The sequence below is a fragment of the Myxine glutinosa genome, unplaced genomic scaffold (genome assembly GCF_964187855.1).
Source record: "Myxine glutinosa unplaced genomic scaffold, kmMyxGlut1.1 SCAFFOLD_873, whole genome shotgun sequence".
NCBI lineage: Eukaryota > Metazoa > Chordata > Myxini > Myxiniformes > Myxinidae > Myxine > Myxine glutinosa.
Window position 1 is genome coordinate 118,398 of NW_027616968.1, and position 14,103 is coordinate 132,500.

The window sequence follows — 14,103 nt, forward strand, 5'->3', positions numbered from 1 at the left end:
ACATCGGCGGCAGGTCGGACCGGATTGCGGTGGACCGCCTCAAGCCGGCGCACGTGGACGTCGACCAACCAACACGGGTGGCCCTTCCGCCGCGGCGAGGCCACCCCCCGTCCACGGTGCCCCCCACTCGACCGCCCACCACCACACCAGACCCCCCCCCCCCACGACCCGCCAGGGGTCGCTTCGGCCGGGTCATCAGGACCCCCCTCAAATTGACCCTGCCGGTGCAAGTCGATTCTGGGGGAACGTGTGTAGCGGCTACCGCTGGGTTTTCACAATCGCCTTGCACCTATCAAGGACGCGGAGCGATCACCATGCCGAGCTCGTCCAGGACGCCCGGGCAGGCCCGCGCTCAACTTGCCAGGCCTCGGTCGAGATGCTCGGCCACGCCCCCTCTCACCTTTCCTGGGCAAACGCTCCGGGATAATGTGTGTATATATATTGCTGCCCGATAAACGGGCTTTTCAGAGTACCTGAGTGTTTTGTTTGAATAAAGCAACTCGGACGAATTCCAGCTTTTTGTCGCGTCCATTCTTCCGATCGACGTGGGAGCCCGAGCTCCTTCAGTAACAGGATTTTTACCTAAGATGACCTCTGACCTTTGACATTTGACCTCGTGACCCCAAAATCGAATCAGTTCATTTCTACCTCATTATGCATACATGCACGAAGTTTGACTAAAATCCCTTCAGCTGTTCTCAAGTTATCGCTGTTACGAAAACCGATCACGAACGGACGGACGGACAGCCGGACGGACAACCTGAAAACATAATGCCTCCCGCGACTTCGTCGACGGAGCCATAAACAAAAAACATAAAATGTCATAGCCCCCTCAGTGGTTTTAGTAATTTAGCTGTACGGTGTTAAAGACTATCAGTCAGCCATCTTTGGTCGGATAACAAAACAAAGTCTCCTGCAGATGTATACTCATGTATTGTCTTTGTGCCAAGTTTGAAGAAAATCGGTCCATGCATGTCCGAGAAATGGATGGGGAACACGTTTAAGTAACAAAATGGATGGCAGTCGGCCATCTTGGATCTGATCTTGAAAATAATGACGTGCATATGTAACCCATAATTCATTATCTGTTTGCCAAATTTGAACAAGATGGGTAAATGAATGTCCGAGAAATGGTTGATGACGTGGTCAATATCAGGGTTTTTACAACTAAAATGGCCACCAGCCTACCGGTCGGCCATCTTTGATCAGATCACAAAATAAAGTGAGGTGCACGTGTATGCCATCATGTGCAGAGCTTGTGCCAAGTTTGAACAAAATCAGACCACGCATGTTCAATAAATAGTTGGGGACATGTTTAGGTAACAAAATGGCTGGCAGTCAGCCATATTGGATCTGTTCTTGAAAAGAAATGACGTGCATGTGAAAGCCATAATTCATTATCTGAGTGCAAGGTTTCAACAAGATCGGTAAATGCATGTCCGAGAAATTGTTGGAGACAAGTTTAGGTAACAAAATGGATGCCAGTCAGCCATATTGGATATGATCTTGAAACAAATGACGTGCTTATGTAATCCATCATTCATTATCTGTGTGCCAAGTTTCAACAACATTGGCAAATGCATGTCTGAGAAATGGTTGAGGACGAGTTCAACATTAGGTTTTTTACAACTAAAGTGGCCACCAGTCGACCATCTTTGATTGCATTGTGAAATAAAATGATATGCACATGCATACCGTCATGCATTGTCTTTGCGCCAAGTATTAATAAAATCGGTCCATACATCTCCGAGATATGGTTGCGGATGCACGGACGCACGGACGGCCTGATGAGACCAAATACATAAGCCCCCGTTTCGGACTAAGTCCAACGGGGTCTAATAATATGGCCATTATCTTGGTTTTCTGGTGGGCCCAAGACATCAGGCCTACCGACTCCTCTCCGGCCTTGCTCCTCCAGCTCTCTCTGGGCTCTGTCCCCCAAATATTCCTACAGGTCGCACAAGATCTGCCTGCAACCCTCTTATGGTTAAACTGCCAAAATCAATCATCAAGACATCAAGACATCTGCTGATTATATACTGCCCGGGTTTGTCACGTCAGATTTCCATTGGCTTTGTTTGGGTCAGGTGTTACTCACAATGAAGTACCCCGAAAAATCAAATCAATGTCGAATAAGTGGCTCCCAAAAAAATAGTATTATGCAATTTCAGAACAGCCCCATATTGGGGTTAAACAATCTGACCATGTGACGAATCAGCTCGCGTTCTGATATAACTGTGGGGAGGGTGACATGGATGAGAGATGTCAAGTTAATCTTTTAATAGCGCATTAAATGCTTTTCCAAATCATGCTATTCTTCTTTTAAGAATACTTTAAATGCGCGTTTCCCAATTGACCCGTTGCCAGATTTGTAGCAGGTTGTGACCACAGTGCGGCCATTCTTATTCTTTAATATAATTCTTTTTTGTGGAAGCAGCTGATAGGCAACAGGAAAGATTAATTGATTATAAGCTTGTCTAGTTCTGGGCTTGACATATGATTACATTCCTGGTAGAGTTGAATATAACTAGAATTCCCATCAACTAGTATCCCATCAGAGGAAAAGTGAAGCTGGATTTATGTGGAATCATATTGATGTAAACTATGTGATCATATCTTTTGAAAGAGGTTAGCTTTTCGGGCCTGTAACTATGGCTATGCAGTACCTGCTAATCCTTTTGTATAATGGGATATGTATGCTAATTCAGGAGTAAAATTGAATGTAGATGTTTCGTGTGTTAAGAATAATGTTATTACCTCGGCATAATCAGATTGTTTTCATGACATAACAGAATGAGATTTTCATTATGACATTGGGTATGATGAGCAAAGTAGCTACGGCTTGCATATGTCTGTCACTTTAACATTCATCCTCTTTGTATACGAGCATTTTGAATTTGCTCATTCTACATCTTTGTGCTTTTTGATTTTCATCTTGGTGTTTTCAATATAAAAAGAATCCTCTTCAGCATTAACTGTTCGAACCAAACCTCAGTCAAATCTTCTCTCATGTTTAATACTGCCGATTTTAAACCAACTACATCACTTTTTGTGTTATCTTGGTTTTGCTTGAAAATTTTTTTAAAGACGGAACAACCTTCAATAACTAACGTCAACAAGAAAGAGCAATCAGAAATTGCAGACCCTCGCCAGGACGTTATTTAGTGGTTTTAAGGCTTTTGTGTTAAAAAGAAATGGCGGCAGAACCACGTGACCGATGACATCATCATCGTATTTTTTTCTCCACCAATCTATCCTTAGATGACGCTCAAGAAATGTAATCATGATCGGATGATGTTTTGTACTTGTCGAATTATGACGTCATCATTAACATATTTTATTCTGCATGGAGAGTGCTTTGCAATGAGCCATGTCTAAATTTTTTCTGTGCAGCACTTTCGGAGATATAGAAGTGCAGTTCTTCGGTTTTTCCAAGATAGCATCCGTACCACGTGACCTATGACGTCATAATTATCATTTTTAAAAATCTACAGGAGGAGGTGCACCGATGATTAAAATTTCCTGTCAATCGGACCAACGGTTGCAGAGAAAATCGGATTTATTCTGTGCGGACAAACAAACAGACAGACAGACAGTCAAATGAAAAATCACTCATAGAGTGACACTTGGCAAAACAGAACAAAGTAGAATGGCACTCGGAAGAGCATCCTTTTGACCTAAAAAAAAAAAAAAATGATTGAATTCAGTGACCTGACATGCAAATCGTCTTCAAAGTTTAAGTTAATTGGATGAAAATTGACAATTTTAGAAAATTGGCATATGTAATGTTGACCTTTTTGCCTATGTTGACCTCAAAAATAGTTGGTGGTTGGTTTCACTAACCTGATATGAAAATCCTTTTCAAATTTCAAGTGCATCGGTTGAAAATTGAGGATTTTAGAAATTCGAAATTGTTGTTGACCTTTTGGTCTATAGTGATCTGAAAAATAGTTGGTGGTTGAATTCAGTTAGCTGATATGAAAATCCAATTCAAATTTCAAGTCAATCGGATGAAAATTGAGGATTTTAGATATCTGAAAAAGTGGTTGACCTTTGGCCTATGTTGACCTTATGACCTACGTTGACCTCCAAAAATAGTTGGTTGGTTTCACTAAGCTGATATGAAAATCCTTTTCAAATTTCAAGTGAATCAGATGAAAATTGAGGATTTTAGAAATTTGAAAAAGTGGCTGACCTTTTGGCCTATGCTGATCTCAAAAATTGTTGGTGGTTGAATTCAGTTAGCTGATATGAAAATCACATTCAAATTCCAAGTCAATCGGATAAAAATTGAGGATTTTAGAAATTTGAAATTGTTGTTGACCTTTGGCCTATGTTGACCTTTTGGCCTATGCTGATCTCCAAAATAGTTGGTGGTTGAATTCAGTTCGCCGATATGTAAATCCTATTCAAATTTCAAGTCAATCGGATGAAAATTGAGGATTTTAGAAATGTGAAAAAAGTGGATGACCTTTGGCTCATGTTGACCTTTTGACCTACGCTGATCTCCAAAATAGTTGGTGGTTGAATTCAGTTCGCCGATATGTAAATCCTATTCAAATTTCAAGTCAATCGGATTAAAATTGAGGATTTTAGAAATGTGAAAAAAGTGGTTGACCTTTGGCCTATGTTGACCTTTTGGCCTACGCTGATCTCAAAAATAGCTAGTGGTTGAAATCAGTTAGCCCATATGTAAATCCTATTCAAATTTCAAGTCAATCGGATTAAAATTGAGGATTTTAGAAATTTGAAAAAAGGTGGTTGACCTTTGGCCTATGTTGATCTTTTGAGCTTTTGACCTCAAAAATATATAGGATTTTGTCGGACCATGAACTCTAACATTTGGTGAAGTTGAATATCGGTTTAAAATTATGGCCTGTAGGCAAGTATAAGTGAGCGGACAGACAAACACACAAACAAACACACAAACACACACACAAACCGGAGTGATCAACCTACTTGCAAAAAAAAAACTTCTTTTTTGCCAAGTAACAAACAAACGGACTCAAATGCAATACCCTCTTCTCTGGCGGGGGTAATTATCATCAGGTTTGACTCAAAAATTTTCGAGACACAGAAAAGGGACAACAACCCTTGGCTATCACCATGATAAGAAAGAACTAGAACGGGCACTCGGTAGAGCGCATACCTTCGCCGCAGCTACTGTTCTGTACTTGGCATGGGAGTGTAGGGAACAGAACAACAAAAATACGATTTTGACCTTTTCGTGACCTTGACCTTGACCTTTGACCCGATTGCTCCCAAAATCTAATCAAATGTGTCCCGTATAATAACCAATCATCCCACCAAATTTCATGCAATTCGGTTGAATACTTTTTGAGTTATGCGAATAACATACACACACACACACAGACATACAAATAAATACACAGCGATCAAAACATAACCTTCCGCTTTTGCGAAGGTAAAAACAAGCATGACCGCACTATGGTCACGACCTACGACAAAATCCGGTAACAGACCGATTGGGAAACGCATATTTACAGCACTCTTAAAAGATGAACAGCGCGATTGGGAAACACACATTTAATGCACTGTTAAAATATTAACTCGTACCATGCATTCTGATGGGCTTGATTAAACCTTGCTATTATTCCACATATGATTAGATTTTTTGGGGTCCCTCGACCCAAACAACCAAAGGGAAATCTGACAACAAACCCAGACAGTGTATAATCAGCAGAGGCCCATAGGCCTAACGTGTTAGGTCCACCAGAAAATCAATATGGCGTCCATATCATATAGTCTTGTTGCCATGTTGGTTGGAGTCAACTGACAGATGTGGGCGTGGTCCGACAGCTGTCCGACTAATGGGTGCACATTTCAAAAATCGACCACCCACCAAGAACCCCAACAACAACAACGCGAAGCTCTTGTCGACATGCGACATGTTGCAGGAAGAATGTATATTCATCTTCAAAAGACATTGTTGATGCTACATCTAGCGAAAGGCCTCTTTGGATAAAAAAAAAAAGAATCATTATTCAACCTTTATTAGTCACATGACTGTATAGAAGGCAATCAAGTGATGTTCCCCTTATCTCCCAGCCCTGAGATTCATTGGCGAAATTATATCAACCAACAACTGTCACCATGGAACCAAATGAGCTAATGATATGCTGTGAAAGATTTTGTGCATGCTATTCCCTTGAAGGCATTGCCATTCTTTAACACAAATGTGATCGAGTTCTCCACTGTAATTGAATTAATGACACCAAATGTAAGATGGTGTGTAAAATATGGTGGAATGGATGTGCAATAATGAGGGCAGTTTGTAACATTTGTGCATTACTGGGGAAGCAAACACATACCAACCCTAACCCTATCTCAGTGGTTATCAATTCCAATCTATCATTGGAATCTCCCGCGATGAAGCTAACTCCGAGGGCCTTTCACTCACTCACCGCAGGCAGGTTGGTGGTCTTTCCGTCTTCTACCGACTCCTCTCCAGCCTTGCTCCCCCAGCTCACTCTGTGCTCTGTCCCCCAAATATTCCTACAGGTCGCACAAGATCTGCCTGCAACCCTCTTATGGTTAAACTGCCGAAATCAAGACTCTCTGCTCACCTTCATTCCTCTTTTCTCCCGCTTCTGGGACAAACTCCCTCACTCTCTTCAATCCCACTCCTCCCTCCAGGTCTTTAAAACAGCTGTTCACCACCATCTCTTATCTTCCCCCCATCCAAAACCTTGATCTTTTCTACCCCCATTAAAACACCCCAAACCCACCTCCTTCAAATTCCGTTTTGTTTCCTGAAATTCCCTGCAGTGTCCATCTTTATCATCCCGTGTTCTCCGCATCAGCCCTCTCTCTTCCACAGATCTCTCGATGTCCCTTTTCTCTACTGTTGTTGTACTCCACCCTCTCTCTCTCTCTTCTCCTCCCTTTATTATACGTTCCATGTGTTAGCTCTTATACGAGCCTCGGCTTAGCATACAAAAAGGGTTATGTTTAGTGACGTGTGTTGTTTACCTCAGTTCATCTCCACTCAGTTTCCTTTTGGAGTGATGCTCATCCACATTGCGTTGAAGTGTAAGACCATCCACATGTTATGGTTTGGGTGGCATCATCTGCCCACCACCTCATTGGTACTTACTTTTTTGATATGTCAGTTAACCAGCAGGCATATCTGCATAAGTTGGTGAATTACCTCACACCTGAACTTGAACGACGTTGACGAGGCCGTTTTTTTTGACGGCCTCGACGTTTGAACGACGTTTTTTTGAAATCCTGACTTCTTTCCTTCCTGGAAGTTCTAGCAGTGTCCATGTGTTTTATACCTTCCCCCCCCCCCCCTCCACCCCTCGCCTTCCCATGCCTCCTCCCCCCAAGCCCTCTCCCTCCCACAGATCTCCCGATGTCCCTGTTCTCTGCTGTTGTACTTGTGTGCTTCCCTCTCCCTCCCCATCTTGTCTCCCGCTGCCTTTATTGTATGTTTTGTGTGTCCATTTTTTTATGCGATTGATGTTAGGCCTCCACGAGCTTCGATCTTGTAGACACACACAAAAAAAAAACCAGAGTAAACATTGGAATCCTTCATTTCCTGTCTTTATATTGTCGTTTCCCAAATGAATGATGAAAGAGCAATGATCAGTGCTTTGTGCTCTCTCTGAGTTTTGTAAATACAGTACTTACTGTCAGGGCTCAACTAAATTGAGAAATCTTTGAAGTTAGATCATCTGTTTAAACTTATCCAAAGCCTGTGCCATAAATAATGGTGTTTATTTTCAGCAGAGCATTTAAGATAAACCACGTTTGCGTATTTGTAAACGTATTAATTTGCTTTACGCAAACCCCTACTACCTTCACTTCCCTCAACCACAATGCGAGAAATAGATGGCAGGTGATGGCACCAAGTACAGTACTCTGAGTTAGGAACAAGTGCTCAGTGCTGTGGGGGGTTCCACGTGCTATGCCCCAACTGTTCTAAAGACGACAAACACAACTAAGCTATATCCGCTTTTCAAAAACTCCAACCCTCACCCACCACATGCCCTCCTCCATTATACTCCCCATGGGGCTGACATCCTTGAAAAGTTTGGTCACAATAAATTAAAGCAGTTAAATAGATTAGCCATACCCGGCCCTATTCCATATCCTATGCTTAAATCTAAAAAATCTATTAAAGCGAAGAACTCAATTTTTTTCATCATTTACCTCCCCATGGAGACTACGCTGAACCACCTTTGGAGGCCATTTTGCCCCACAGAGCAGGGGTTGGCCTTTTTCGGGCACCGTGGTCCCCTCTTTGAAGCGATGTTTTATGGCCGGATGTCCTTCCTGCCACCAACCCTGTTTGTCGCCTCTTGCGACACAAGTGAGCTGGTACTCAATTTGGCGACCTCGGAAGGATGACAGGCTGAGTCAACCCCCCTGGTGTTAATTCAGCGATCGACCGGGATTCGAACCCCGGATCCCAGGATCCCAAGCCGGCACCCTAACCGCTAAGCCAACACCAGGACTCGGGGGTCTACACTATCCCTACAAAATTTGGTGTCAATTACTAAAGCCTTTAGTAATTAAAGTTTAGAAATTAAACTTTGGTAATTTAAAAAAACATTTGGTGTCAAGAATGATCCCCCTCTCCCTAATCCAAATCTCCCTAAATTGAAAAATCTTTAAAAGCGAATAGCTTCTTTTTTTTTCTTTTTTCTTTTTACCATAAATCCCCCATAGTGCTCCCATTATGCAAACAATGTTTGGGAGGACTGCGGCTCATAAGGCTGACGTGAATAGCCAGACCCTGATAGAGAGAGTCCCTCTTCGCCCCTAACATTACCAGTCCCCTATTTTCCTCCCCACTGTCCTGGCCCATTATGTGTGAATGTTGTTGCGATCACGTAAGATGGTATAAGCTGTTACAAAGATCTCTCCCTTTTCCCCCTCAAAAATAACCATCTCCCTCAAAAGTAAACTTGTCAACCTCTCTGATTTATGAATCGTTGCACCGGATATTATTGTCGGTGTGTAGCATGTATGTTCATGCTCTCTGCTTTGGCTATGTTAATTTCCAGCCCCACCTGCACCGTGTACCCTTGTGGCATGTTTACTCTCTCCTGAATGCAACGTAAGGATTGTGACGTCAGGCAGACGTCAGTTGTAAAGCACAGTTCCTCTAGCTGTTCAGCTTGTTTGCACCAATGCATCCCGTTCCTTGTCTGCTCAGTTGTTTTCCGGAATAAGTTGTTTTCGTCCAACGCCGTTAAAACTGCAATGGGTTTATTTATAAATGGGTTTATTGGGTTTATTTATAATTTATTTTATTTATATTATTATTATTATATTATTATATTATTATAATTATATAATTATAATATAATAATAATATATTATATTATTATATTATTATATTATTATAATTGGTTATTATTATATTATTATTATATTATTATTATATTTTTATATATTATATTATTATTATATATATTATTATATATATATTATATATTATATTATATATATATTATATATATATTATTATATATATTTATATTATATTTATATATATTATTATATTATATATATATTATATATTATATTATTATATATATTATTATATATATATTATATATTATATTATATATATATTATATATTATATATATTTATATATTATATATATTATTATATATTATATTATTATTATATTATATTATAATTGGTTATTATTATATTATTATAATAATAATATATTATATTATTATATTATTATAATTATATAATTATAATATAATAATAATATATTATATTATTATATATTATTATATAGTTTATTTATTGGGTTTATTTAAACTGCAATGGGTTTATTTATAAACATTTCCATTTAAAAATCACAGCATTTGAGTTTTGCCAAAATTCTGGATGATTCAAAACAAAGAAGTTAAATTCCATTGTAGATATTTAAAATGTAAAATAGTCATGTTGTAACGAATCTGCGTGATATATACCAAATGTGTTTTTACCATATTGGATTATGCAAGTGCTACTATGTCCTAATGGTGGATCAATGTTCCACACTCATCAAGAATATAAATTGAAAAGCATTAGCTCTTCATTTCTCCCTTCAGCCGAATCCAGTCTACCGCAGGACAAAGACCTCCCGCAACTCATGCTGACGGGTGTTTGTTGTAGTCAACATGTTTGACAAGTACGGTTTGGAGAGAGTAAACAGCCATGAGAATATAAATAACTTTAACCACCTGACCAAGCAGCCAGCTTGACAAAAAATAGAATAAATATATAAATACGAGGGTCGGTACGAAAGTAATGCCTCTTATTTTTCCGTTCGTAACCAAAGCATAGTAGTAGGGTCACCGGTCAATATACGAAAAAAACTCACCTAACCCCACAAAAATTGATACAAAAGGTTTTTTCAATGGATACCGGTACCATTGCGCATGCTAAATAACATACTAAAAATCTAGTAACATTTGACTTCCGGAAAGGGGTCATTTTCAAGATGGCGTCCAAGATGGCCGCCGAGAGCTTAAAATGGCCATATCTCAATTATTATTCAACCTAGAAAGGTGGTTTTGGTGTCTAACCCTAGGTTTTAGGGCCCAAGGAATCCAATTGAATCAATAAAATTACCATCAGTTAATTATTTATTGACAAGTCCAAGATGGCATCCCAAGGTGACATCCTGATCCACTAAAATGGCTCTGTCGAATAGTAGTCAACCTAGAGAGATTTTTTCAGTGTGTATACCTAGGTTTAAGGCACCCAGGAAATCATCAAAATTACTTAAATAAGCACAAAGTAATCAGGTAATCCAGTAAGCCAGGTTTACCAGCTCATTAGGCATTTGTTGTCTTATACAGTTAGTCGCTATTCATCGTCATCCTCCGACTCCTCTGGAAGAAACTTGTTATGTGGATTGTCACATTCTTCTTTAGCATGCCCAATGGTACCAGAATCCATTGAAAAACCTTTTGTATCAATTTTTTGGGGGTTCAACCATATATTGACCCCTCTATAGTAGGAAAGCTTCGTGAGATCCAATTAAAGGTTTGTGTGGTCGGCTTGTCACCGCAGAAACTGGAAAATGAATGTGCAACATTTTTCGATTTATTCAAGATGGTGCCTGTACCACATGACCTATGACGTCATGATTATCATGAAATATTCTACAGCAGGAGGCGCTCCTATGGTGAAAATTTCGTGCCCATCAGACCAACGGTTGCTGATAAATTTTTTTTACAATGATCGGATAATTCTTGTACTTGTCGAATTATGACGTCATAACGAAGGCGCCGATGACATCATCATTAACATATCTTATTCCCCAAGGGTAGTACTTGACAATGAGCCATGTTTCAATTTTTTCCCATGGAGCGGGTTCGGAGATATAGAGGTGTAACTTTTTTCGATTTTTTCCAAGATGGCGTCTGTACCACGTGACCTTTGACGTTATAGTTATCATGAAAAAAATATACAGGAGCCACACATATTCTGAAAAATTCGTGTCCATCCGACTAACGGTTGCAGAGGAATTTTTGTTTCATTCATACTGATCGGATCAAGCGTTGTACTCGTCGAATTATGACGTCATAATGTAGGCACCGATGACATCATCATCAACATATCTTATTCCCCATGGTGAGTGCTTGACAATGAGCCATGTTTCAACTTTTTCCATCGAGTGGTTTGGAAGATATATAGGTGTAACTTTTTTCCAAGATGGCGTCCGTTACACGTTACCTATGACGTCATAATTACGAATAAAAAACATTATACAGGCGGAGGCGCTTCTATGGTAAAATTTCGTGTCAATCGGACCAGCGTTTGCTGAGACAATGAATTTTTAAAATGAACTCCAACTCAGGACTGGAAACTTGGTTAACTGAAAAGCAGTGTTTTGGCGACAGATTGAGAGAGACGACTTAGATTGTGTTTAATTCAGCATAAGGGGGGTGACTCCCAACTTGTATGAAACATAATATGATGAAGGACCTGGCATGTTGAATGTACCGAACAGCTCTTACTGTGTGATATGTGATATCTCTGCGATGAGCACAGCAAGAGTTCGTTAATAGTAACTCTCATCGTGAGACTTTAGGGAGCAGTTAGCTTATGTTATGACAGCTGAAACACCAGGATGACAGTTTATCATGAGTGATTATGGTGTGTGTGTGTTTGTTTATTTGAACCCAGGCTGGACAGCTTAACTGTATGATAAATTTAAACAGCACAGGTGCACACAGGTAATGGAACTACTGTAATCATTCTCAATGAAAAGCAGGCGCTCAGACTCTGGGTCACCTTTCCGCTTCTTAACAATATTATATCAACCACGGTCAAGGACAAAACAAATATTCACCTATTTCACTGATTTATATCTGAAACTGTTCATCCTTTTTTGGTAATACAAAATAATTACCTCCACCACCAAATGTGGATGGAGGTTATGTTTTCACCCCTGTCCGTTTGTGAACAAAATATCTCAAAAAGCTGTGGACCGATTCGGACGAAATTTGGCAGAGATGTAGCGAATGTGACAAGGACGAAATGATTAGATTTTGGTGAAGATCCGGATTCGGATCCGGCTACTACTGGTGGACCGGTTGGGTGTCTGGGAAGAACAATTCGATTCGATTTTGGTGGAGATCTGAATATGGATTCGGATATGAGAATTATTTAATTTCTAAGTGATTCTTCACCATTGCGAGATCGGGCCAAAAACGATAAATAGCAGGATATCTCAAAAGGTTATGGATGGATTTGGACGAAACTTCTTGGACAGATTGTGAGTGTGACGAGGAAGAATCGATTAGATTTTGGTGAAGATCTGAATTTGGATTCGGATATGAGAATTATTTAATTTCTAGGTCATTCTTCACCATTGGGAGATAGGACCAAAAACGATACATAGCAGGATATCTCAAAAAGTTATGGATGTATTTGGACGAAACTTCTTGGACAGATTGTGAGTGTGACGAGGAAGAATCGATTCGATTTTGGTGAAGATCTGAATTTGGATTCGGATATGAGAATTATTTAATTTCTAGGTCATTCTTCACCATTGGGAGATAGGACCAAAAACGATACATAGCAGGATATCTCAAAAAGTTATGGATGTATTTGGACGAAACTTCTTGGACAGATTGTGAGTGTGACGAGGAAGAATCGATTCGATTTTGGTGAAGATCTGAATTTGGATTCGGATATGAGAATTATTTAATTTCTAGGTCATTCTTCACCATTGGGAGATAGGACCAAAAACGATACATAGCAGGATATCTCAAAAAGTTATGGATGTATTTGGACGAAACTTCTTGGACAGATTGTGAGTGTGACGAGGAAGAATCGATTAGATTTTGGTGAAGATCCGGATCCAGCTAGTAGAATTTTTAAAAAGTGATTCTTCACCATTGAGTGATATGGCCAAGCAGGCGGAGGCTTGCCCTCTACTGAGTCCCGTTCTTATTTGTGCCTGTCTTGTTTTCGCAAACAACATTCTGGGGTCTTTAGCGTCTTCGACCTTATCTTTCCAGCCCTTCCTGCATCCTACATAGTATAGCTTTGCAAAATACTGAACAAAATATCACTACGCGTGTCATATCTGACCAGCGGGCCGGAGGTTCCCCATGTCTAACATAGAGGAATTGGTTGTAGTCGGAAGAGTAGTATTGTCCAAGATGCATCTGAAGCCCAATTACTACATGCTCAGATCATTGGCCTTTAGAAAAGAACCCATCCTATCTGCCATGTATTTTCCAGGAATAACCAAACTTTGAGTTGCATCCAAAGGGTTACCAAAGGGTTACCAAAGGGTTACCCAGAGCCCGTGCATGCATGTGTAGTCCAGGTAAAACGTTTATATTTATTCTGAAAAAACTAATCGAAACATACCTTTGAAATTAGGTCGGATGCGAGTATCGTACTTTGATTTTTCACCAACGAGCTCATCGAGGAAATCTGATGGGGAGATTGTCGTGTACAGTTTCTTGTTTGTTTGAGCCAGAGCCAGACAAGCAAAGAACCATACCTGACTGGAGGTTGGTAGGTACAGAAAACAAAAAACAAAAGGGATGGGAAAAGGTTATCCAGCTGCAAGGATGCATCCTTCCCTCACTCAATGCAC

General features: G+C 40.0%; 1 protein-coding gene across 2 annotated transcripts in view; it reads right to left on the reverse strand.

Moving 5' to 3' along the window:
* Positions 1-14,103, reverse strand: part of LOC137426689 (glycine receptor subunit alphaZ1-like) — a 115,889-nt gene that overhangs the window by 100,981 nt on the left and 805 nt on the right. Inside the window, exon 2 of one of the 2 annotated variants that reach the window (XM_068115480.2) lies at positions 13,872-14,011. The exons of the other annotated variant lie outside the window; for it this stretch is intronic. Coding sequence (XP_067971581.1) covers positions 13,872-14,011 — 140 coding nt within the window. The remainder of the gene's footprint in view (positions 1-13,871; positions 14,012-14,103) is intronic. 2 annotated transcript variants of the gene reach the window in all.